At 43.5% G+C, this 25,885-nt stretch overlaps 1 protein-coding gene across 1 annotated transcript; it reads right to left on the reverse strand.

The window, feature by feature from the left end:
• Positions 1-8,200: 8,200 nt before the first annotated feature.
• Positions 8,201-25,837, reverse strand: URB2 (URB2 ribosome biogenesis homolog). The gene is made up of 10 exons (XM_082302745.1): positions 25,704-25,837; positions 25,358-25,523; positions 23,978-24,154; positions 19,353-22,725; positions 17,826-17,986; positions 15,949-16,059; positions 14,789-15,031; positions 14,315-14,405; positions 12,595-12,734; positions 8,201-8,867 (listed from the first exon to the last, which is right to left on the reverse strand). Exons 2-10 carry the CDS (start codon positions 25,481-25,483, stop codon positions 8,670-8,672), a joined length of 4,620 nt encoding a protein of 1,539 aa, XP_082158871.1. The 5' UTR covers positions 25,484-25,523; positions 25,704-25,837; the 3' UTR covers positions 8,201-8,669.
• Between the last annotated feature and the right edge of the window lie 48 nt (positions 25,838-25,885).

Raw genomic sequence — 25,885 nt, forward strand, 5'->3', positions numbered from 1 at the left:
GTGATCCTTAAATTGGGAATTAAGAGATAGAAGAATGGGCTGATTCCCCATGTTTATCAAAATCTACATTTGAGACTCAGAGCATTTATCCTGCATGCCATCAGCAGTAACATTTTACTCCCTTACTGCTGTATGGAGATCAACTTACTGACAATCTGCATTGCTGGAGAGCAGCTCCTGGCTATGCTGGTTTGGGGTTTTTTTTTACAACCTCCTCCACTGCATTAAAGAGCCCATCCAATACCTCGTCTGCTGCTCTGCAGAAGTATTTGCACACCAGAATTGAAAAGCCACCTCTTCGTCTCCTTTCTGAAAGCTACGGTTCATATACAGTGGCTGGCTTCACAGTTAAAAAGAAAATTCAACACAAAACAAGCAACCTAACAAACTTAACCAATAAAATATTAATAGATTTTATTATAATTAACATTATTGGTATTACTCTTGGTGTTATTTTTCTTGGTGTTAATATTGGTTTAATAGCACTGCTGAGAATCTCTAATTAAAGCATGGATAGAACACAACTCCTGCCCTGAAGAGCTTAATGTCAAAAATTTGGCTTCATGGATGATATGTTGCAACCACCCACAGGTTATTGGGTTCACTACAGCAGTAACTATATCAAGCTGAATCGACTGTGATGTGATACACAAGAGGTCTGGAAAGATGATCTAGCAGTCCCTCCTGGTCTTAAGCTTGTGAATCTAAATAAACAAGACAGGAAGAAGACAGAGGTGAAATCACTTGGCAAACGGCAGAGCACTGCAAAAAAATCACTAAATTCACAGTGCAGCACTCCAGTCACTATGTCAACAAGTCTTTGAACTTTTGGGAACATGTACTTTTTCAGAGAAAATCTTTTGTGTTCTTCCACCAACATTTACTGTGAGTGTATGAACAAAACTGCATGTGTATTGTAACAACCACCCATCGTGTATTTGTGTGTGCTTTGAGGGCACAACCGACAATGCTTGAAGGGTAAAGACAGAGAAGGAAATCAGGATTTCATTTGCTTTAGATGACAGTTTTCAACACCTTAAACTCCCTGACATAGTCTTTCATGACCTTCCTCCACCCTTGCAGCTCACCCACTGTGGAACACTCTGCTAGATTATACCAGCTCTCATAGAAACACCTAAGATACAAGCATATGTAAAAGTCAAACATTCACATAGGCTTTCCTCACCTTGCTCACTATTTTCATGTTCTCCTTTTGTGCAGATCCCAGTCATCCATGACCTCCTTTTTTTTGCATCTGTGTGTGCTAGCATAAATGTTACATAAATGTGTAATTCCATGTAGGTTAGGGAAGACAGAAGCAAGAAAGGATGCACAGCTGTCAGCTGGGAATTGCAGGGGTAGGTGGAATTACACCTAGAATCAAATTGTTCCTCTCCTTTCATAGCACAGCTTTATTTGCCTTGATTTCCTGTTCTCATCATCCCTGTTCCTTTTCATGTCTTTGCTATTAAAGTTATTAGGAAAATTATTCATTCAATTGCTTGTAGAAGCTGCCCAAAGATAAATACATTCAGCTTAATAAATCTAGTTAGCAGAATGGAAAGGGAGAATGCCTAATTAATGTATTAATGATTATAATGCACTTTGAAGATGAAAAGTGCTGGGAGCTCTAAGGGCAAGTTTCTGCCCTCTGAAGTCCCTAGGAATCATGTGCAGAAGCTAATTCTAAACATTACCACTGCTACAGTGTGGCAGGAAAAAAGATGCCACAACTCCTCCTCAACATCCTGGACGTGGATGCAAAGGTGAGCCCATCTTCCAGATACTGCCTGCATTAAGACAGCACAGCTACATATTCTCTTCCAAAAACAGGATCAGAGGTGTGGTGCTATTGCAGGGAAAGGGCACGTGGGTCAAAGGAGGTTTCCAGCTGGTGAAGTTTCCATGGCTCAGGAACAAAACTATTTCTCTTCCACAGGTTTCTCCTCATCCAGGCAATACGGCACAGGCTGAGATCTGAAGAACAGATTTGCCTCTTGCCGCAGTAAGAAATCTTCCTTTACAGCAAGGGAAAATAAGTTGCTTAGAAAGTCCCTTAGATGTCACTGCACAAACAAAATACAAGCTGCTAATAACAGGTTTCTTAGTCACACTTCCTTTGCATGTGGCACCAGGAGGCACATACTCTAGGCTCTCAGTATTATGGGCTTAGGTTATGAAAACTTTCATGGACATATTTTAAATTTCAGTCTGAAGAAATCAGGTACTAGCAGCTGACATTTGCATAGCTGTCTCCTGAAAACACTGAACAATCTCAATAAAACCTAGAAAAGAGAGTAAAATGCACACTAAAGCAACAGCAAGATTCACATACACCTGGTGAGAAGACGAAAGGGGCAGAAATTATGCAGTCAGTCAACATATTTTCTGGTCATCACTGGAGATACTGTGGATCAGCTAAATAATGCTGTATCACCCATCTCTGTAGCAGTTAAAAAAAAAAAACAACTCAGTTCCCTTAGATACCCACAGAGCATTAAAATTTCTGCAAACTTCACAAATCTCTTACAGGGAAGACTCCTGTCTGTGTCAAAAGCCAGAGAAGGTAAGGCCTCAGCAAGCAAAGCACACAGGTGACCTGCAGCAGGTACAACACCAAAGCCACCACAAAGCCCCGAGCTTTACTCCCAGCCATGGGTGCTCAAAATCAGCTGCACTCCTGAGCCTCAGGAACAGGAACAAGCAGCAGCTACTTGCATTTGGGCAGACCAGCTGTGCTCAAGTGGCAATGTTTTCTTGCCAGGCTAAAATCAGCATCTGTTTGTTCTAGTGTCTCTCCTCAAGTGATAAGCATGGATGGCTACTTTCTCTTCAGGGGATTATGGGCTGACAATTACTGGATGAAGTGTGATAAATCAGCCTTCCCTCCATGAGTTAATACACTCTCTGATAAAGCTGAGGCTTTGTTTGCACAGACCACATAATTTACCAATGGAAGTATTGATCAAATTGTCTTTTATGGATTTGCCTGCTTATGCCCCAACATGAAATTCTGATTTTTTTTTTTTTTTTTTTTTTTTTTTTTTGGTAACATGGTCCTTTACTCTTCCTTTCTTTTCCTGGGATATTAACAAACCCCAAACCCAAGAATACTCTTCTGTGGGGTTACTGGAGGGAACTCCCACGTGCTGCTCTAAAACTGGCATAAAAAAATAAACACAAATCAATCACTTCTTCCTACAATGTTGTTTCTTCTCCCACCCACTGTCTCTCACACCTGGCAGTGTGCAGGGACAGCGAGTGCCTGCTCACAGTTCACACTACTGCACACGTGGTGGCCCATTGCCCAGAAAGGTTTCTAGGTGCTTGGAGCACACCAAATAAAGCAATGGATGTTTAAGACGCACTGAAAATCATGAACAGCCTGGTTTTCAAAGCTGCTCTCCTTTCAGCTACCAGAAACTTCCTTCTGTCTTGGAAGCTGCTAACTCCTACCCAAAATCAAATCATTAACAAAGCTATCTCAGCAAAGAGTCTTGACAATAGACTGGATGCATCCTAGACCTCCATTCCTGCTCTTTTGCTTCTCTCCCTTCCTACAGCAGAAGCAGCCCATGGTCATCATCCTTAGGGCAGCAATGTGTCCGTTTTGTGCACGTTCCTGAGCAGCCCCAGCACAGCTCTGTGAAAGCCTGGAGAACCAATCCCTCAAGCAGAGGCTGTAAAAATAAAAGCAGGGATACCTGAACCTAACAGAAAACCTGAATGGATGAATCAACAGGGGACCTGTCCCTGATTTTCCTCTCCTTTTATTCTTTGTTTGCTTTCCGAATCCTCTCTGCCAGCTATCAGCAAAAACACCCTGTCCTCTGGTTGTGGGGAAGAACTGAAAAAGCATTACAGTGACTTCCCAGATGAAAAGAGGGTCCAGGCCCTGCAGCAGCCTCCACAAGAAGATGCCTAATTCAGAGCAGATCATCTGTGGAACTTCTTTCAAGAAGCAATTCTGAATCCAACTTCTAAAAAATGTAATTAAAATAATGACAATTGCTCTGGGGCAGAAATTGGTCTCCACCAATCTTAAAAGAGAAACCTCAGAAGGACATGTCAGAATAAAGCTCTCCTGACATAAACAAGTCTACACCTAGAAAGGACCAAGCACTCACCACTGGCAGGCCTGTACCTCTTGCCACTCTATGCTTGCATTAGAAGACTCCTACAAAAGACAAAACTGATTTGGTCATTTTTGTTTGCTATCATCTTCAGAAATAGGTACAAAAATGTCAGTATCCAAGAGATGGCAATAAAGCTTAGGCACTTGGAGAGCATTTATTTATTCTTCACAGATTCTCTTGAAGAACTGCCGACAGGTTTGCTGGAGGGCTCTCCTAGACTAAAATTTCTGAGAAGGTCACAGGGACACACTTTCTTTCACAAATTTTCCAGACTTTAAAGTTAATTAAAAAAAAAAAAACTTTCACATTTTTTACGAAAGGTGTGTGAATACAGATGAGTGAGTACTGCTCCATAGCAAGACAGGTTTCACTTCCACTTGTCTGTGACATAAATATTACTGGGTAGGTACAGTAACAGGAGCCTCCTCCTTTTCGGGAATTTTGACTACTTGCAGAATACATCACTGATCATTCAGCAGTAAATGTCAGTACTGCTTACAATGGCACTTTTGCATGTTTCTCATTGAAAAAAATCAAGCAGTCATTTAGCTGAAAAAAAATTTAAAATTGTTCTGTGTTGAGGAATCCACCACTTCCCTGGGGAGATTACTCCAATGGCCAATTGTTCTCTCTGTGAAAAATTTTCCTCCTGTGTCCAATTGGAACGTCCTCAGTTTTACCATTAGCTTTTGTGTTTTCCATGTGATTCCTTGTAAAAAGGGAGTCTTCATCTTTGTAGCCACCCTTTAAATACAAGAACAAAGTGATAAGGTCTCCTCCTAAACCTTATTTTCTCAAGGCCAAACAAACCCAGTTGTCCTTTCCTCCCATGGAAGACTTCCCTGTCATTTGATCATCATTGTGGCCCCTCCCTGGACCTTGTCCTGCCTGTCCACATCTTTTTTGCATAGCGGGGAATAAAATTGATCACATTACTCCTGGTGTGGCCTGACAAGCATGGAAGAGAGTGGGAAAACGACTTCTTTCTCTCTTCTGGTGATGCAGTTGTTGATGGGATTGAATATCCCATTGGATTTCTTTGCCGCAGAAGCCCACGTTCACTCATACCGAGCCTGTTGTTCACTGGCACCCCCAGGTCCCTTTCCACAGAGCTGCTCCCCAGATGGGCAGATCCCAGCCTGAGCTGTGATGGACTCTTGGATTATGTTTTCCCAGGTGCAAGACCCTGTGTTTGTCTTTGTTGAACTTCATAAGGTTTTTGTTAGCCCAGCCTTCCAGCATACCCAGGTCTTCCTGCAGCTTGCCTCTCCTGTCCCAAGTGTTCACTTCCCCACTCAGTTCAGTATCAACAAACTGTATCACTGGAGACATTTAATGGTTCAGTAATAATGGTACAGAAATCTCTCAAAGTACTCCTTTATTCATATTATTATGCTTTAACCCATAAAGATAGCTTTGGAGGGAGCCTTCTGTTATCCAGAAGCCCCAGAACTGCATCAAGAAGTAAACAAATAGGAAGCTACTGATGCATTTCAAGCTTAAAGGAAAGTACTCCATACATTTTCTCTTCCCAGAAGGTATGATCAGCAAAAACAATTTTTGAATAAGTAAGACAATATCTAACGTCTTACACCATCATCTTTTTTGACATTTCTATCCACAATTGCAAGGTAAATCAAGTATTAAGCCCCACCATCAGGTAAGTAGAAAAATCAGCTGATTTTCACAGCAGCTACACAAAAATAAAGGGTAAATAAATCCAGCATGATCTTTGTTGGCCTTGACTATTCTTCTTGCCTTTCCTGTTCCTTGCTATTTGAGCCAGTTTTGGCACTGCAGACTTGGGCACTGCCCATGCACCAGTACCAAACACCACACGCAGAGTCACAGGCTGAGCCAGTGGCACAGCCAGCAGGACGCTGAGATCCCAGCCTCCGAGTTCTGCCTACGAGAGGTATTTCTGTCCGTGCTGCAGCAAGAAAAGCCCTCAGAAGAGATGCACTGCATCAACAATTGGAAATCTGGCCAAGAATATCTGTTGCAGAAGCCTGTAAGGCCTGGAGATTCACTCACACAAAGCAATGCTCCAGTGAAACAAAGGTCACGACTGCCGGCCTTTACCCCTGAGATGGTGCTTCTTCCAAAGCCTTTACCTTCCTGATGTTCGTAGCTCGTAAACTAACCCAGCCTAGGAGGAAGGGCTCCCAAACTGGTTTCAGACGGTGCTTTGTACCCTTGCAGCATGGCCCCACCGTGTGACAACAGAGGAACACTGCACCCATGTGGGAATGCTCTCGGGAGTACAAAGCCTGCTTTCTCAGCAGGTGGTCCTCTGCCAGTGATTTAATTTATTCCAGCTAAAAAAAAAAATCCGGAGCAGATCTTGGACAAAGACCTGGGATTAGCAAGTGAAAGACAGCCTTCCTTTTAACCCCTTTGTCACTTCTACACAGAAATGCTGCTTTGTGCTTCAGAACTCCACTGCTTTGCATGGAGAAGGAGGGGGGCTGTGGGATAAGTGGCAGTTGCACAGGGTGTTTGAAATAAAGGTTTAATTGTGGTAGGATTTCAAATTTTCATTCATTCAAGCATGCACTGCGTCCTTTTGATAGTGGGGGTTCGTTAATTCCATCACCCTTGTACATCTAAGTCAGTTACACATTTTCATTTCCAAGCCAAGAGATTAAAATTGGTAATGTTCATAAAGTTAGTATTAATGAAATAAAAAAATGTCAGCTCAACTCGTTTACCTCCTTTGGCTAACATTATTTACTGTGGTCTACACTCAGAAGCTTTTGAGCTAAGTGTGTGGCTTGCAACCATGCAGCTACATCGCGGAGCCTTGACACTTAACACACCAGAGATGCTACCTCACTTCCTTCCTCCCTCACTTCCTCCCCCGCTCCAAACCCAGCTCTCCTTTTTTCGCTGTTCTTTCCACATCCTCTCCCAGTGCTCAAAAACTCCTTTGATTTTCCTACTGTATTAACTGTCTCCACCCTGGAGATCTCCCCTCTTTGGCACCCCTTTGGATGCCCCCAGCTCATACATGTTTCCCTTCTGGGACCTATGTCACTGTCCCACTTCCTGGTGGAGCAGAAGTAACTCCCCCTTCCCACTGCTGGCCCACATGAAACAAAATACAGAAGTGGCCCAGTGGAGCACAGGATCCAGCTTGGATGGAGTTAACTCGCTTTGTGGCAGCCTATATGGCGCTGTGGTTTGCATTTGTGGCTAGAACAGTGTTGATAACATAGCACTATTACTTCTGAATAGCCCTTGCACAGTACCAAAGCTCTCTAAGATGCTTTTTCAGGATGAGAGGAGGGTCATGCCCAGTCCAGTGGATGAAGTTTAGCCCAGCCCTGCTCACCTCCCTCATCTGAGCCACATGGAATCTCCTGCCTCAGACAAACTTCATCCTTTGGACCTTGCTACAAGGCAGATGGACTCAGAAAAGTGGTAAGCCACATTCCATCCTCCCTCTGTCCACCCCCTATCTATGAATTAAAGCAGATAATAAAACGAAAGTATTGAGTTCTTTCTACTACCTACATGTATGTGTAAAGACTGTTTTACCACTTACATAAAAATTTACATCTTTAGTATCTATCATTTTCAAGAAAATAAGCTTCTGTCATTTAGCTAATGAAAGGGAGGTATTTGATAAAACTTGATAAAGCTTCCTGTCAGTTGAGCTGCAAGAAGTCTAGGCCTTACTCTTAACCTAGAGTGAATGCAAAGCAACAAGGCTGAGCTTAGACCAAAAAGGGTCTCAGATAGTAACAGTGGTAATTAACATTTGTCACAAGCTAAAACTGTACATGGAGAGTGATCACAGCTCAGATGACTACGTGTAATTGCTTAATGACAATAAATCGACCAGAGCTCCAGGTAGTCAGTCTTTTTGATTATCATGAGATCAGAGGATAATACAGTTGGGAAGGAAATTCAATAGGTCAGACCAGGTTGCCCAGGGCTGGACTGGACAGCAAAACCAATCAAGCGAAGAGATACAATCTTTCAAATTTTTTACTGTTATTTCTGCAGTTTTGCACAGTAACCTGCTGTACAGCTGTGTAACACTGACAAATTTCTTCAGCTACAAAATGTAAAATAACAGGGTACAAAAATAAGCACTTTAACTGCTTTAATTCTGCTTACCATGTAAGCGAAAGCAGGGGTTACATCCCTCACTGGTTTTTAGACCAGACTGTTGCTTCCACAGGAAAGCACCATGATGTGCCAAAGCCTGAAGCCTGACATCTGCTGCCAAACTGCAGTGAGCTCCCCAGGGCTCCCAGCAAGTTCACCAGGGGCCAGCAGAGGCACAGCAGTTCTGTCGTTTGCGGCACAACGCAGGACCAGACCAAACAGCACAGCACATCCTCCCTCCCCATCTCCCTTTTTCCCCCTTATGAAGGCTGGCTGTATAGGGATAAATGCAATTCATGTTTAGCACCCTCCTCAGGTTTGATCTTACTGGTCATCCCAAACCAAACAGCAACTGAGCATCTTCTCAGTGCTGCATGATCAGTTCATAACTGATCATGCAGCACCAGGCAGGATTCCTCATGCAGTGTACTTTTCCTCCCCCTGCTTTTTTGCTTTGTGGTAGTGGTTGTAATCATTATACAGATCCTTAAAGACCTCCCTCACGCCTGCTGGGAGCGATGCATTCAAGAACTTGATGTCCCGTTCAATGCAAAGGTCAAGGATGTGATATATTCCTTCTGTGAGATGTGTCTTCACAGCTGGGTGCAAAGTCACCTACAAGAAGAACAAAATTGTCTTAAACTTGAAGACAGAAAGGCAAGAAAACACCGTTTCCACAGTCAGTGTACATTAAATGCTGACAACGTTATCCTTTGCATCAGACCATCTGGAACAGCCCATTAGATAAAATCCAAGATTTTGACTTGTGCAGTATTTCCCTGATTTTTGCAAACATGTTTTGCAAAACAAGCACAGCCTTTACAGTAAAATCCACAGGAGTACTATATATATTGCTGCAGTGGCAAAGACACTAATCATCCTGGAATCACATAGACACTCCTCTGCACAACAACTGTAATTAAAAAACCCCTAAAATACTTGCCTTGGATTACACATTTCAGTAGATTCTGTATGTCTCCTATAGGCTCTATACTAGTAAGTCAGTTACAAATGAGCACTTCCTTTAGGCTGCTCTCTCATTTACATTGGGTAGTCAAACAATTATAACTTCTCATTTCGTAATTTGATATTTATCTAACAATTTTTTCCTGAGTACTTCAGTGTGCAAGCCTTAATAAAAGAAGCCTTCAAAAAGCTCAGGAGATGTATATTTCCTTAATCTGTTTTAACACCAGGAATGAGGCACCTTGCCTGAAGTCAGGCAGAAAGTTGGAGGAATACAAGAAATGACTCAGGACTCAGCGCCCTGCTCCCGACAACCCCACAACCGGCAGAACCCCCACTACAACCAGGAACAGCAGTGCTGCCTCTGGAGTCCTTTGCTGCTCTAGGCTAATTGAAATTTGTCCTGTGCTCACAAATCACTTGCTAAATACTTCACTGCCCAAGACAGTGCTAGCCTCTGGCATCATCACATTATTTTTGCTGCAGAACCATGTCTTATCTTTGCTGAATCCCAAAATTAGCCTTATGCCTCCAGATGTCAGCCTCTGCACTCCACACCTAATGAAAATTACATCAAAAGCTGTCACTAAAATTCAGGCTTCTTTCTTCCTTAGGCAACTAATAAACTTTCTGCTAATGAAGTGCACTCCTCACCACTGTGACAGGCTCCTGCTCTCTTTCTGCCCTACATGTGGAACAGCTAATATATTTTGTTAGATCCACTAACATAGCAGGGAAAAACATATAGCAGGCATTAAGGCACATAAGCCTTCATTAAGATCTGTGACCCTGAAGTGTTTGCATGTCCAAGAGGTTGTAATTTTCCCCTTCTCTGTCAGTTGATCAATTGGTTTGTTTCTAACAGATGTTTTTTCTCCCTACACTGTGCAATATGGTTGGAGAACAGCTGAGCATCACAGCTCCCAGTGAATGCACTGGGCTGGGCTCTCCCTTCCTAGGGCAGAGAAATGACTGCAGAGAACAAGGACAGGAAAACCCACAGCTATTGACAATATGGACCAGATGGCCCACTTGGGATAAGTAGCTATCTGAGAGCTGCAGTTAACGGAACTGCACCCCTCACACCACAAATTCATCTGGACCCATGCCTTATTTGGTCCATTCTTGCTCTGCAGTTTCCTATAAACACCAATAACACCATGGGAAGCAGAACCAAATTTAAACAGCTGCCACTACTGGCTGGCAGTTAATTATACTTGTAAGTGGTTTATGGTCTATACAGTTAGCATAACCAATTTGTCAAGCACTATAGAGCTCTTGATGTGAGACATTAAATGTGTGAAGAGGTATTTCACTGTTGCTGAATTAAGCAACAGCTCATAGGCAACAAGCAGAAAGCACTGTCAACAGTATGAAAGAGATGCCACCCACTCCAGCAAGGAATCTTTCTAGATTAATACAAAATAATTTGTGGTATAAAGAGGAAGCACTGAGGGAGCTGCTGCACAACCACTTTAGGGGTAAGTAACTACTTAGGCCAGTAGCTTTCATCAGCTCTAGTTTGCAGACCCTTAAAAGGGTTTCAGTAAGTGTGCAAATTCCCATGTAAAGAGTTAAACCTACCAACATGTTTTTCTCAGTTATGTTTGATGGACCCTCAGGGTCTTCATATCTCACACAGAAAGCCACTTGGAAGAGATGAATGGTTAAAAGAGTTTTTCTCTCCCTCCGCAGAGCAACATGAAAGATGTGTTCAAGCTCCATTTAAGACAGGCATGCTGAGGCCTCCCCTTCCTCTGATATCCATCAATTCCCACCAGTCTAACGAGCAAATAAATCATCACCTACTTGTGATCTATCTATTCTGTCAGACAGAAAACACTCCTTTGCCACAGCGTCTGGTGGCACACTACACCAATTCCCCCTTCCACACCCAAAGGTTCCATGCATACATTACTGATCTGTGGTTTCAGCTATCATCCATCATTTTCCATTTCCCAGTGAACATCTTGCACAAAACTTTCCTAGAAGTCTCATGAGACTTTGTGCTCCTGCTAATACTGAGACAAGTGTCCTTTCAACTTAAAAAGGTCGTTTGACAATTCAAGTCAGGCTTTCAGACTTACATTCAGTGATGACCAGATTACAGATTTCAGAGGTGGTTAAAGGGAACAGAAGTTGTCTTAACAGCAATTTTCCCTCTGCCGAACTACCATGTTCACTATGTAAACAATAACCAACTAACCAGGAAATCTGACATCTCCCATTGTTTTGCTCCACCACCCCCCCGGCCAAAAAAAAAAAAAAAAAAAGAAAAAAGACAGAAAAAAGGTCATGAGAGAAGGCAGCAAAGTTTAACCTCTGTAATAGCCTCCATGGTTAGTTACACTGGTTATACCACAATCCTTCAGGAACATAGCACCAGTTAGGATATTTTTATTTTTGTAAGAGGGCCTAAAAACAAAGACTAAAATTCCTTTCTGTATTTCAGCCCATGCCCAGGCCAGAACCACAAATAATCAATTTGCAGGTACTTGTGCCAGCACTCAAACCCTAATGAAATCTAAGTATATTGGGCTGAAGAAAATGACAAGCTGAAGTTACCTCCAGATGACAGGAAATACTGATCTGGCTCTGGCATCCATAAGAGCAGAAGTAGTTGCTCTCAGTAAGGATCAGAATGGTATCTTTGGTACAGAAGGATTTGGTACAGAATTACTGAAAAGCTAATAATTCTTGACTTGGTAACATTTTTTCTATTTACTTAATAATTTAGACCATATTAAAAGATATTTTCCAGAATTTTCCACCATTACTTTGCCAGATAGGGCCTTAACTACTACCAGTCCTGGACAACAAAACTATTTGGGAGACAAACTTTATTACCAGACGTATAAGACATTTTTAACAATGATGGTGGCAAAACTCTGGAACAGGTTACCCAGAGAGGTGGTGGATACCTCATCCCTGGAAACATTCAAGGCCAAGTTGGATGTGGCAGTGAGCAACCTGATTTATTTCAAGATGTCCCTGATCATTGTAGGGGAGTTGGACTAGACCTTTAAAGCTTATCTTTCAACCTTTCAATCCAAACCATTCTATGATTCTATGAAGAAAAGCAATACCCAACATGGCATGAAAGCAAAGCAGTTCTGTACATGGGCACTGCATTGTTTCATCTTAGAAAAAAAAAAGACACAGCCCATGCCTTTAGAAAATTTTCCAGGAGTTTGGTAAGAAACATTCTCAGAAACTCTTGCTCAGTATAACAGTCTGAATCAAACCTGTATCTCCATGAGGCATAACAACTTCTGTAACTTCACAAATTTTACAAAATATAACAGAGTTGCCTTTGGAACAGAAACTCCAAAGCTAGCACAGTACTGTGGCACTTTCAAGATAGATGAGAACATACCTTCTGCAATTCAGTCACATACTGAGCCACAATGAAAGCAGAAAACACAGTGAAGTCCTCCATTTCTGCAGCAATATGAGTATACATCCGTTCCACCAAGTGTGCACATTTCAGTATCATTTCAAACTCATCCGTGTTGCCTAAAACACAAAGTGAGATGCAGCCTGGCATTTGAGGCTTAAAAACATTAGGAAAGAAACCCCAATGAATCACTCAGTCTTGGTGCTTGAACTACATGAGGCCAAGGACAGGTTGCCCATTTTATCATCTTTTCTTATCAAGCCACAGCTAGAGGCCCCGTACAACACACAAAATACATCTCTTAGAATGGCTATTTTGTAAGAGTATACTGATTCCAATTTCATGTGCACTGCAAGGCAAAAATTATTTGTTATAGACGTTGAAGTGCTCAAAGCAGCAGTTATGGTCCCTTCCATGATTAAGTCCCAACTAGCACTGTGGAGGAGAGAACAAGGAGACAAGAAAATTGTATTCCCTACCTAGAGAAAATCAGAAGACATTTCTTAGAAACAACATGGTAAGAAAGCTTTCTGATGAGATCTATTATGTGGAATATGGCAGCAAAAGCTACATCACTGGAGATATTTAAAGTGAGACTGGTGAGATCAGCTGAGAATTACCTCAGTAGGCAGAGAATGAAGAGAGCTAGCATAAACAGCGGAGAAGCCAGAAATTATTTTCATGTTACCTGTTACAAAACCAGAACAATCTTGCAAAGATAAACAGCATCATTTTCAACTTGATGATGCCATGTACCTGGTAAGCTTCCTGTGACCCTTGCCTTAGGGAAACATACTGCAGAAGCAAGACAATTCTCCAAGTCTGGCACCAGTTTAACATACCTTTCCCTCTATGATGGAGCCTCAGCTAATATATTCCTCTACAATGAATACATACACTTAGATTTGCCCACAGCTGTGGGCACCATAGCAGCTGAGATAAATCTGAACATGGCACAGGCAGAAAGCTGGGATACAATCAGCTTCAGGCCATGAAGTCAACTTGTCTCAAAACTCACCACTGTTAATGAGAGGGTATTTGTGTCCTGACCATCTTAATCATTGTGAACATCTTTGACTTGTCTACTTTGACATTGTAAATTCTTTAATAACTTCCAGTAAGAAGTATGTTTTTCCCACTTCCTCTTAGGATATTTAATTACACTTATTCCAAATCCTTGATCATACAGATATATCATCTAATCCCAACTGATGCTTCAGATATGTAGAGTTCTGGCTTTATATTTAGCATAGAATGGTGACAGCTCAGCTCCACAGTAAACACAATTCCAGTCTCGAGAAATTCCATTTAGTAGCATTGATTTGGGATTATAACTCACACATATTAGCGTGCATCACTGGAGCTTGCAGCCACCATGCTTCCAGACACAGGGAAGAGCAGAAATTGAGCACAGCAAGCCTTACTGGTTCCTGTCTACTTGCCAGCCAGTTAGCGAAGATTAACTTATTCACCAAAAGCAATGCTGTCCTGCATGCAGCTCCACAGGAGCCCCAGATATCTTCCTAAGCCCACACCACCACAAAGCTCATCCCCAGTTTTACATAAAGGACAGACAGGGCTGACAGTTTCAATGTCACAGTTAGGTTTTGAGGAATTTGCCCTGTTCAGTATCTCCTCTTCTAGAGTATATAAAATTACAGTGTATATATATAATGCAAAGGTGGAAAAGACATGGTACCTCTGTCTCCTTTCTGACGTCCTTCATGCATGACAGAAACAACCAGACGATGGAAACTGCTCAGAAAAGATGGTGCTGCTTTCAACAGCACCTGAAAAAGACATGAAATAAAAACATCTGAGATTACATAGTAAAGGGAGTGGAGAGGGTAGAAACTATCTTTTCATTCTGCATCCTGAGCCATTTGTGCTTCTAGAGATCAACCACAGAAAAAGGAAACGTTTTTTCCTAACCTAGCATCAGATGTTCATAAGCAATCCACTGTTAGAGAACAACAGTGCAGGCACAAGCAAAGCAGGAGAGCAACTGAAATTATGTGATTTTGAGGTTCCCAGCCTTTTAAATGACAAGCAGTACAACACACTTTCATACTAACAAGACAAAATATTTCAAAACCATACTAAAAAAAATTGTATCACTGCTGTTTTGCTCTTTCTGCCTTTTTCCCCTCCTCCCACCCCCTCCCAGATGTACCTTCGGATGACACTGCACAATAGAGAAGAGCACTTCATGGACCCCCAGGAAGACACCACGATAGTCTTCTGCCTTCAGATGATCCAGAGGGACTGTTAGGAGAATGCTGAATGCCAATGATACATGATGTGGATTCACGAGAACCCGTTCTCCTTGTCTTAGCAGAGCTGCTACAGTCTCTAGAATAGGTACAACTATGACGGAAATCAGTGACTGGTCCTGACAGGCCTCTTTGGTTTGCAGCTACAAGACAGGAAACAGACATGGAGAAATGCATTAGCCATCTATCATTAGTGTTGGAACACCAGAGAACCCTAATGCTCCAACTGCAATCAATGAAACTAGACCTGTGCTAGCTGGACTGGCAGGGAGACTCCTGCACCTGAGCCATTTTCATGCAATTGTGCCCTGGGTGAGGATGCATATGAGGCATTTCAAACAAACACTGCTGTGAGCGTAACTGGAACAGCAACTATTCCCAGGCCCCTCGGAAACCAGCACCTCTTTGCACCTCTTCACACGAATGCAATGATGCAGTTCACTCCTTTACAAGCCTGCAGACCTACCAAAAAGGGCAGAAACTGCAAGCTTATGACTCCCAGGCATTACAGAGCCAATCTCTGATAAATTCTTGCCTAGAGATATCATCCCAAGAGAAGACAAACCTACTAGGTTTATGTGCTGTACAAATGAAGGACAGGAAACTTGGGTTTGATTAGTTTCAGTTAAGGTTCCCTTCCATAATTCAGTAAATTTATATAATTACTTTTTTATATAAGAATTTTTTTCTTTTTGTTTTGTTGCTGTTGGCTTCTGCTGCAACCCATGGCTGACAGTTACCTTTTCCTTTACACAGAAGGAAGGACAGGAGACAGACTCTCTACTCTGTAGAGAGTCTCCCAAGTTTCTCCCAAGCTCCATATTACATGGTATAGTTCCACTGTGTATAAGAAATGGATGATCTGCACACTGCACTCACAGGAGGAGATTTACTTGAGGAAGGAGGAGAAAAAGAGTCTAGACAAAAACATTCAGATGAATCTGGCATTGATTTGTTTAGTTTTTGTTCCTGTGTGCCTCTGTGCACCTTAAATGTAACCACTAGAGACTCTAACAAATAGGAGGGGTAGGTAATGAAGTTACAATAAAGAGATACTTACAGCTAAAGCTGTGATTATCTGAGGGCTGGCAAACCAGAAAGCTTTCTCTTTGTCTCCACTTAATGGGCAGCTGAGCAACAATTTGGTTAGCGTTACAGCTGACAATACTTCCTGCAGAAAGCAGACGGATCATCAGTCAGGGGTACAAGGCACACTGGCTCCTTTCAAGCACAGAAGAGCTCTTTCAAGGCCAGTGGCACTTTTGAGCATTACCAGAGCCTTGACACATGAAAGGCCTCCCACCAATACCTCTCTTTGGAAATTGTGAAGTAAGTGGCAGCTCAACAGAATTCAATACACTGAGCAGCACTGACCCAAATGTACTTCACGCCACATTTGTTTCACAATCAACTTACTGTACAAAAAGGCTTACATGACTTTTAAGAAAGGAAAGCCTTCTCATACAACTGCCACTAGATAACAGAGGGAAGCAGAGGCAATACAGTACACTGTAAATTAAGAATGCTGCTTTTGGCAGCAGTGTTTTTTTTACTTGCTAGTTGTTTATACAGACTAATAAAAGAAGCATATTGCAAGCTACATTCAGGTAGCAGGAATTATCTGTGCAGTTCAGGAATTCCAGACACACTTTCAAAGAGATGCATCAAGAATTGATGCAGCACATCCACATCTCTTTCTGACAAACAAGACAGGGCTGGATAACCCCACAAGTTTAATCCAAGTGTCATTCTCAAGTCACTGGGCTTTCTAAGGAGCATACAGCTGACTTTTTTTGCCAAAAGTGTTCCAGACATCATCACTGGTGCTTAAGCTGCTCTGAAGAAAGGCACAGAATTTAAAAAGATCCTGAGTGGTATCTGGTTATCGCTGAGTAGTCTTTAGAGCAACAAGTATCAAAATGTAGAGTTTTGGTTTTACTTAAAAATGCTAACATTTCTAAAAGTGCCTTTTCCTTGTAAAAAAGAGCCACAGACAAACACTGACCACTGGTGTCTGTTGTGCAAGAGCTCTGAGCAGCAAGTAGGAAGGAGCTTTCAGCATGGCCTGAAACACCACAGCTGTCTGATTTCTGTTGACAATACATGGAATCCAGACTGCTGAGTCCTTAAGCTGAACAGAAAGTTTTTTGAGTAGGTTTCTATGATCTTTCCATCTCTCAATCTATATACAGAACACAGCAGTCACCAAGCCCTTACACATGTAAACTAATTTGACCTGATCACTGAACATAAAGCAGGAAGAATGTCCTGGGATGACGTTTGGAAGCCGCTTTATTCCTTACCCTCCCGCTCAATGCCCAAGGATGCTGGGCCTTTAGGATGGACCCGGGGCCGGGGCCACAGCACCGAGTGTGGGGCAGTTTAACGGGGGCCCAGCGGCTCTGGGGCTCTGGGGCTCGGCAGGGAGTGCACTGGGAGTGCTGTGCTGCTCTTTGGGTTTCTGCTGTGTTCCAGCTAGCTGGGAAAAAGCTCTGTTGGGTTTTTTCTTGTTCTTTTTTTCCCTTTCCTTCCCCTTGCCTCACTGCCTCCCTTCCCTCCTTGCCAGTCCAGGGAGCCTGCAGGGTGGCCCCAGCTGGTCCAAGCCCACGTGTCTGTTCCCTCCCCAGGAATTTGTTGTATTTTGAGGGGTTTTTTTATCCTGTTCTACCCTGCTTTGTTTGTGTGTTAATAAACAGTTTGGGGTTTTCCACTCTCCCTTGCTGTGACCCACTTGTTTTATTGGTGGAGGAAAAGGGGGAGGCCCTTTTCCCTTCGGAGGAGACACTCATTCCAGAGTGTTTCCTCCCAAAGTTTTGTCTCCAAAACCGAGACAAAGAAGAAAAAAATGTTTAACAAATGTCATTCAGCCAACAACCTTTTTTCAAGATACAGCAGCACGTACAAGGAAGTTGACAATATATTAAGATCATGTCTTACTTTAGCCTTCTGTTGCCAAATATTCCTCATTTCCAGTCCCTGCAGCACCAGCCTCATTATGGTATAAAACTCCTCAGCAGAGCAGTTTCCCAGCACCTGGACAAGCACCTCTGTCAGCTCCATCTCCATACTTTGGATCACCTGGGTTGTAATTGCAGGACCTGCATATTCAAGAGACAAAAGCAATCAATTGCCCAGACAAGGACTTCCACAGGTAAGAACACGGCAAACAAAAAATAAAATAGCTCTGTGGGTACCTTTTTAACACTCTTATACATAAAGAGCTCAATTCTTTGCTTAACTCTCTCCACACCAGTACAATGACTTGATGACCTCAAGTATATCCTACTCTCAGGTTCACAGAGCAGTCATCATACCAATAAAGTCTTCAATAACACAGAACGACTACACAAAAGCAGCTGCACAAGCCAAGGGAGCAGGCTAAACAAGCCACAGGTCTTTTCTACAAATGGTGGCCAGAGATCCATCACAAATCACAAAAGCATAAAGCTTTTTTTATGACTATTTAATAGCAATACAAACACTGAGATCACGATTGTAGCTCACTTGAGCAGTAGTCCCCAAAGTAGGTGTGCACAAGACAATTCAGTGGGGTGCGGGAATTACAAGTAAAATATCTTTAACAAATATAAAAAAATATTTTAAATAGTGTTTATTTCATCTTTATCTCATGCTTTTTAAACATTTTCTGTATGTATGCTTTGTAATGTACTTAGTGGAGTTCAGGCTGCGTGTTCAATTTTTTAGGTTTTTTTTAATGATAGGTATGTGCAATCAAAAATGTTTGGAGACCACTGCACTAGAGCACACCAGCAGTAAGTTTGACAAATTCCAACAGTTTGAAGAAGTCAAAGAGAACAGTTACACCTGTGCTGTGTTCTTCTCTCTTTCTGAATGAGGCAACATAAAGGAGCCATTAGGTCCCACAGCTGGCAGCAGAGGTTTTTCATGTAATCTCCAGTCCTGGCTCTTTATTTGATGAGGATAAAGGAACCAACCCGCCAATATCCCACAGAATTTATCAGAATTACCACATAGTGTTCAGCATCCTTAACAGTGAGGTAACTTCCACTGTTCTATAAACTCACCTACCAGATACAAAAGCAGATGAGTACTTTACTGTAAGATCTGTCCTGGAGCAAATCAGCTGCCTCAGTGGTGCCTACTATACCAATTACACAAGCAGGACAATGCACTTCAGCCCTACATCCAGAAGTATTACCATGTTCCAATTACTTTCAAAATGTTCTACCAGGGATGAGTTACTCAGGACCTTAACTTATTAAGATGCTAACATCCATCAGAAGATCACCACCAAATTAGATGGTGGCTGTGGTCCAGGTACCACAATATTGCCTCCTTGAAAATTTTCCTGTTACACATTTAAAAAAGCCTGCTGTTTTAACACAAGTAAACAGATACAGACTTTTAAAGAAGCTGTGTGCTTTGCTAAATGGCTTTTAACTAACAGAATTAGCACAGGAGGTGGAGAAAGAGTTTTCATACCAGAGAGAAGCTTTCTTATAGCAAAAACAACCATGACTGCAGTTTCTTTTCCAGGATACAGCTCTGGAACGGAGCAGAAGACGGTCAGGAACTGCAATGCAGGCTGAAGGAACTGCAGATTACTCCCTGCACAGGGCAGCTCTTTCAGTATCTGAGAGTAAAACTCTTGGTACAGCTTAATACGGGGCCACTCCAAAAACCCACCGGGCTCCTTCTGCCAGTCCTTCTTGACAGGATGGCTCAGATCTGCTTTGAGGAGAGTAGTGACAGATGGTATGAATGCTACAGGCAAAAGCTGGTTTGGGGTGTTACTCTGAAGACCGTGTTCAACAGTTCTGACCATCTGCAGAACTACTGGTTCCAACAGAGCAGACATCACATCCGCAGAATGCAGCTTCTTTTCTGGCAGCTGCTGGAGGTGCAGTGTGACGACATGACAGAGTGTGGTGAATGCTGTAAGCAGTAACTGCTCAGCTGCAGGATTCCAGTTTTTCCAGTCTTTGCTCTTGGCTGCACCTGTGTCTGGCCTGCAGCTCACCAGGAAAGACATGAACTTTTCCAAGTTGAGCTTCACACTCTGTCTTCTTTCAATAATCATCTGAAGAAAGTTGTCCAAAAACTCTTGGACTTCCTGGACATACTGTGCCCAAACAGGAACATCAGTCAAGACATCAGTGAAGAACTTGCTAGCTGTAAGCTGGGAGGTCATGACAGCCTCAAGAACATCGCTGGCATGTAACACCTTAAAAACAGAGTTGGCATTCCTGCCAGCTTGCAGGCACCTCAAGAGGTGGAGGCAAGTACTTAAAACCTTCAGCAGTAACAACCTGCTGCAAGAGACACTAGCCCTGGTATTAACTAGCAGGGACAGCAGCACCAGGAAACACCGAGTACAGTCAGAAGGAAGAAAACTGTCTAATTTCAGAAGAGAAACAATTTCTAGCAAACCCAGGCATCTTTGTAGCTGACGTTCTTTCAGGATGACAGGGCAGCCATTTTTTGCTAACAATACTATACATTGGGCAACTTTCTCCAGTGTTTTCCATGACAAGCTCAGCTCATCCTTCTGCAGTTTGTTTTCTGATGGCACTTCCAAGGGGTCAACAGTTTTGCAAGGAGCCATAATTTCTTCATGCCAAGGAATATTACTCACAGACAGCTGCTGAAGTGGCAGATCTACTGAATCCCTGGTAGCAGAGGGCAGCACCACAGCAAACTGATGAATAAGATGGGTCAGAAAAGCACAGTGCAGGACCTTCATTTCTGGTAGAAGAGAGCTGTGGATCAAACCAAGGGATATCTTTCCAATGCTGATGGAAGGCTCCTGGTCCGTGGCAGCTTCCTGGGCTTTGGCCAACATCAACGTCTCTAGAAGCACATTTGCAATGTACTCTACATCTTTTAAGGAAATATACGGCAACAGGATGGTCAGGTTGGACATGACGAGGTGCCAGTGTGCTGTGGGGTAGCTAAACTCAGTTATCGCGCCGATATCTCCATCCCACGGTTCAGATTCTCCTCTGCTCATGGTGGATCTTCCAGACTCCAGGATGAAAGCAGCAGCATGCTGCAAGGCCTGTAGGTCAGCTTCAGTCTGCATTAACATCATCTTCATTTTCTGAAGTGCAAGCAGTTCTAAGCAGTATTTACTAGTGGAGGCAAAACTATTTGCAAGTTCCATAACTCTCCCCCAACACTGCTCCTTCACACCAGGCAGGAAAGTTGAAATGCCCCAGAGCCTTGCAGCAGGTTCAGAAACAGCAACTTCAGCTGTTGGAGACACATATTTACTGCAGCTAAAACCAAACAGAGTGTCTACCTGAACCCAAGTGTAAACAAGGAGGAGAGCAGCGTCACTGGCCTTTCTTAGCCAAAGCTCTGACTTTTCTTCCTCTCTCCTAGGAGCCTGCAGCAGCTCCATCAGTGGCTGAATTACTCCCCTCTGTATGTTTGCCATCAAACGCTGAGTGCGAAGCACCACAGGGGAAGGAGTGACATCATCCAGGCTCCTCATGTTGAACAGAAAAGCATGCAGCACCGAGCACACTGACATCAGCTTCAAGGCCATGTCAACTGACCCTTCAACAGCTGGAATGATAAGGGTCTGGCATTTCTCCACAAAGAGACACAGAATGTCCAGAATCTGGTTGGGTGGCAGTTCAAGGAGGCACTCACGAAGCTTTACTGTCAGGCCAGCAGAGAAGATGGGCGGCCTCAGTTCATCAACAGCTGGCCGGCAAATGACTGTCAGCACCTCTTCAAAGAGCCGTGGGAACTGCCTCAGCTTGGAGTAAGTCTGGAATACGGTGTTGATGAGAGTCTCCTGTGCCTTCTTCGTACGCGGCTCAGAGGCCTCGGCATCAATCCAAGAAGACGACACCAAGTCATCCAGGTCTGGCTCTACTATAAGGTGGTTTAATGACATCAAGAGTTTGAGACACCTGAACCAAGCAGGGATGGAAGCTTGGGAGTGTGTAAGCAGCATCTGTGCTAGCTTCCGGTAAAACCCAAACTGCACCTCCTTGTGCCGGATGCGGTCACTGGCAACATTATAGATATCATTGCTGAGCACCAAGTTCAGAAACTGTTCCAAAGCAAGCAGCTCTGTGCTCCAGTCCACAGGGGAGAGCGTATCCCTCCTCCCTGCCTGTTGTAGGTCAGAGAGCCTCAGACAGCCAAAAAGCCTGCTGAGCATGTGGAAACACACAAGGTGGTTTTCTGCCTTACAGTATGAGTCCAGAAAGAGCTTATATAGCAGGGACACCGAACCAGCCACAACTGCCCCATGGAGGGCAGATTCACACAGGTCACTGCCCAGCTTGGTCTGCACTGTGTTGACTGGTAGCAAAAGAGTTTTCAAAGTTCCTTTCTTCTTCTCCTGGGGTTCCTGTTCTGGAAGCAGCTCTTCTTTGTAGGATGAGAAAAGCTCAGGCTGAAATAACCCAGCCTGCAGCAAAGTTTCTATTTGGTTTCGTATGTCCCGGCTCAGGTGCTGACGCACATGGTTATCATCTGCTTGTGTCCAGCTCCTCACAGTCAACAAGTGCCTCAGCAGCAAACATGGCTGGAGCAAGTGACTTGTCACTTGCCCAAACACACGGTTTGGGTTGGTTTGCTGCCTCTGGATCAGGAGGTACTGAGTAAAGGTAAGTTGGAGGACGCTGAACAATTGGGAGCCCACAGCATCATCAGAAGCCAGCTGCTGACATGCCAGCTTGGACAGCTTGCTGAGGAGATCAACCAAAAGCTCACACTTTGCTGTGTAAATGATGGACAGCGAAGGAGTAGAAAGGATGCCACTGGAGCAGCTCAGCACTGTGCCAATGTTTTGTGTTTTTTCAGAACAGGCCTCCAATAACCTTTTGTTTATGACCTGAAGATGGGGAAAAAAGAACAAAAACAAACCCCAAAACCCAGTCAATTTAGCATACAAAGATAAAGCCCATCATAATGAACCAACACCACCTTCTGTGAGCTGTGGCTGCAAGCAAGGGAGACATGTCAACAGCTAGCTGCTGCTGGGCCTCTCACATCATAGGTCTCAAACTAGAAGCTCCACTGTCCTTGCATTTGTTTGCAGCACCAGATGAGTGAGGAAGCCCTCATGTGCGCTACTGGCAACGGCGTAAGACTATCCATACTTGATCCTAATAGTTCATCCTGCAGAAACGGAGTAGGGGTAGATTTCTTCCCTTCTTGAATGGTCCTCAAAATCATGCTCCAAACAACAACAAACCCACACACAATACACATCCCTGCTCTGATACAGAGAGCTTATTTAGTAAGAATGTCCATGACTCAATGTCATCTTTATATTTGAAAATAAGACAGTTTCTGGTGCTGATATCTGGAATGTGAAGGACTGTTCTCTTTTCTCTTTGAGGGATACACATTTCTAGAGAAATAATATTGCATTTCTTTTCCTTTTCTCAAACTTTTTGTGGATTTCCCTGTTTTGATCCACTTTTCACTTACTCCCTTTTCTCACCTTTAGATAACGTCTGCAAACAAATTCAGTAACAATTACAAATCTGCCTCTATTTTGCTAAGAACGTCACCTGTCTCCTTACAACTTATTGTGGATGGTTCATCTCCTCAGCTGGAACACTGTTGGACTAAAACAGACCCTTAAATTCTTTCCACTGGACCCTCTACCACCTCTGTCCTTGGTGTTCAGAGTACCCTGTCCTGTACCTCTAACCTAATCTTTATCCAGACAGGTTTTCATACCCAGACCATGTTTAAATTTGGCACACTTTCTGCATAAAGTCTCTGAAGCACAGATTTCATCCAACCGATTCTCCATACTTCACGGTTCAATTCTGCATGTAAAGACAATCTTTTCTTGCTTCCCTTCAATCTGATCAAAACTACAAGGGCCATTTTCCAAGTCATTTTCACTGCCTTTGCAGCCATTCACTAATTCTGCCATTTTTAACCTTTGTGCTGCAGAAATACAAACTGTACTGCAGGACAGAAATATAGAAACTTTCAGTATAGGTCCTGCAAGCTATCAGATTAATACATATTTCATCTAACATCTGACACTGTGAGAAAGAGTCAAGTACTGTAAAAGATACATATTGCTAGCCAGAATTTTATGAGATATCCACAGTTATAGTTACCTGTGCAATTGAAAAACTGAGACCAATAGTCTTCCCACTCTTTAAGAGATCCTGTAGTCTTTTACTATGGATAACATTGTCAAGATATGCCCAGAGTTTTTCAACAACTTCATCCTCCAGTTCAAGTTTCTTGTTGTAGTTTGAAACCAATGCATGGCTTACCCAGTCAAGTAAAACCTGTTAAGAGAAGGGAAAACAAGAAATCTTTAATGAATCTTTAATAACCCTCAAGCAAAACTAGAACAAAAGCAGTACCTCTTCACAGTTACAGTGTTTGTGCCTTGAGAACTGTGCTACATCCAAGCAGAATAGACTCTGAGTGAGCAGAGAAGTCTGCCCCTGAAGGTTTCAATTCCTAAGAGCTTACACTCTACCTAATGTTGGCGCTGTGCTCTCATGTACCATCCCAAAACAGCTTTCAGGAGTGAACATCTAATGTCTGACAACATTCTAACTCTAACAATTGATACCGGTTAGCAAATGCAGTCTTTTAAATCAGTGCTCAGAGAATCAGCTGGTTTTCACTTTCTGACAGCTGCTATTCCACTCACATCCCTCTCTTCATGTGTTGAAATTCACTACCTAGAAATTCAGGCCCAGGAATTCAGACAGGTGCAAACTGGAAAAGGCTGAAATCTACTAATTACTGTTTTAAAACCGAAGTTATAGTGTATGGCTAAGTTTAATATTCTAAGTAACTGAAATAACAAGAACCCAAAACATAGATCTCAGATGTGCAAACCCTAGACCCCACAGTACTACCAGGGCTGGAGGAATAGGACAAGACACCCGTAACCCAGGGAAACACTGCAGAGACCTTCAGGAAACAGCGTCAAAACAAAACAGGACACACAGCGGGTTTCATGAAGAGAAAACCAAATCACCTTCCAAGCAGCAGTCCATGAATCCACTGTGTGCTCTTTGCTCATGCACAAGTTCTGAGCACCAGAGAACACACACATGGCTACAGTCAGTCGTCCCACCCTGAAGTTCTTGTTTTTAACTATAGCCAAAAGCATCTGACTTCGGAGTGTCCTGTATTGGACATAATACCAATGGCAATGTCAGCTCTGAAGACAATGATTTCTCATCACTCTGAGAGACAGAACACAGGCACCACCCTCTTTACAAGCAAGTTTCTTCCATATTGCACTAATGCAGGACTTTGTGCTAAAGCTACCTGCAATACGTTTTTAAAAAACATTTCATGTAACGACAAAGAAATCAGAGCTGATCACAAGCCTAAACCAGCGCTATATTTACAGTGCTATCAGCTATCTAAAAGCTAGGTCTGGATTTTAAGAATTGATTCATCCACAGCAGCAATCCGCCATCGGTATTTTCATCTTTCATCACTGTTCACCACTAAAAAGCACTCACTTGCTCCTTATTAGGCAGGACGCACTGGTGAGAAATCCACGCGAACCGAGCTAGTTTGAGTTTGTCCTCCCAAGAAGTCTTGGCGCTTTTCAGCTTCAGGTAAATCCCGGAGTAGATCGCTGCCATGGGGGCGGCACGTGGGAACAGCGAAGAGGCAGACACGCGTCTGGAAGAAACGCCAAGCAAAGAGAATGCGGTCGGACGGGCAGCGGCCCCTCACCCCGACACTCACGCACTCACCCACGTGGCACCGCTCGGGGCCCAAGCGCCCCCTCCACCCGCCAGCCGCCCACGGCCCCGCTCCCCAGCGCCCAGCTCTCCCCCACCAGCCCCCGGTCCCACTCACCTTCCCCTCCGCTCGCAGGGACGTCGCTACCCACTCCCCGCACCAGGTACGGCCGGGCCCTCCGCGCCGGCCTCCGTCCCCTCCAAGCAGCGCCGAGCCCGGGAGGCGGCGCGCTGGGGCGAGCCCGCGCCCATTGGCGGCCAGAGGGCGCTTGCGCGGTCCCGGCCCCGCTCCCGCCCGCC

The sequence above is a fragment of the Coloeus monedula genome (assembly GCF_965178545.1).
Source record: "Coloeus monedula genome assembly, chromosome: 2".
Classification (NCBI taxonomy): Eukaryota; Metazoa; Chordata; class Aves; order Passeriformes; family Corvidae; genus Coloeus; species Coloeus monedula.

What these genes read in the sequence shown, in the direction of transcription:
- URB2 (XM_082302745.1), bottom strand. Translation starts at nt 25,483, where the DNA reads ATGGCAGCGATCTACTCCGGGATTTACCTGAAGCTGAAAAGCGCCAAG. An exon ending in AGATAATCACAGCTTTAGCT is followed by an intron (nt 15,032 to 15,948) that starts GTAAGTATCTCT and finishes CCTGTCTTGTAG; the next exon opens with CTGCAAACCAAAGAGGCCTG. An exon ending in TTGTGCAGTGTCATCCGAAG is followed by an intron (nt 14,406 to 14,788) that starts GTACATCTGGGA and finishes TGTCTTTTTCAG; the next exon opens with GTGCTGTTGAAAGCAGCACC.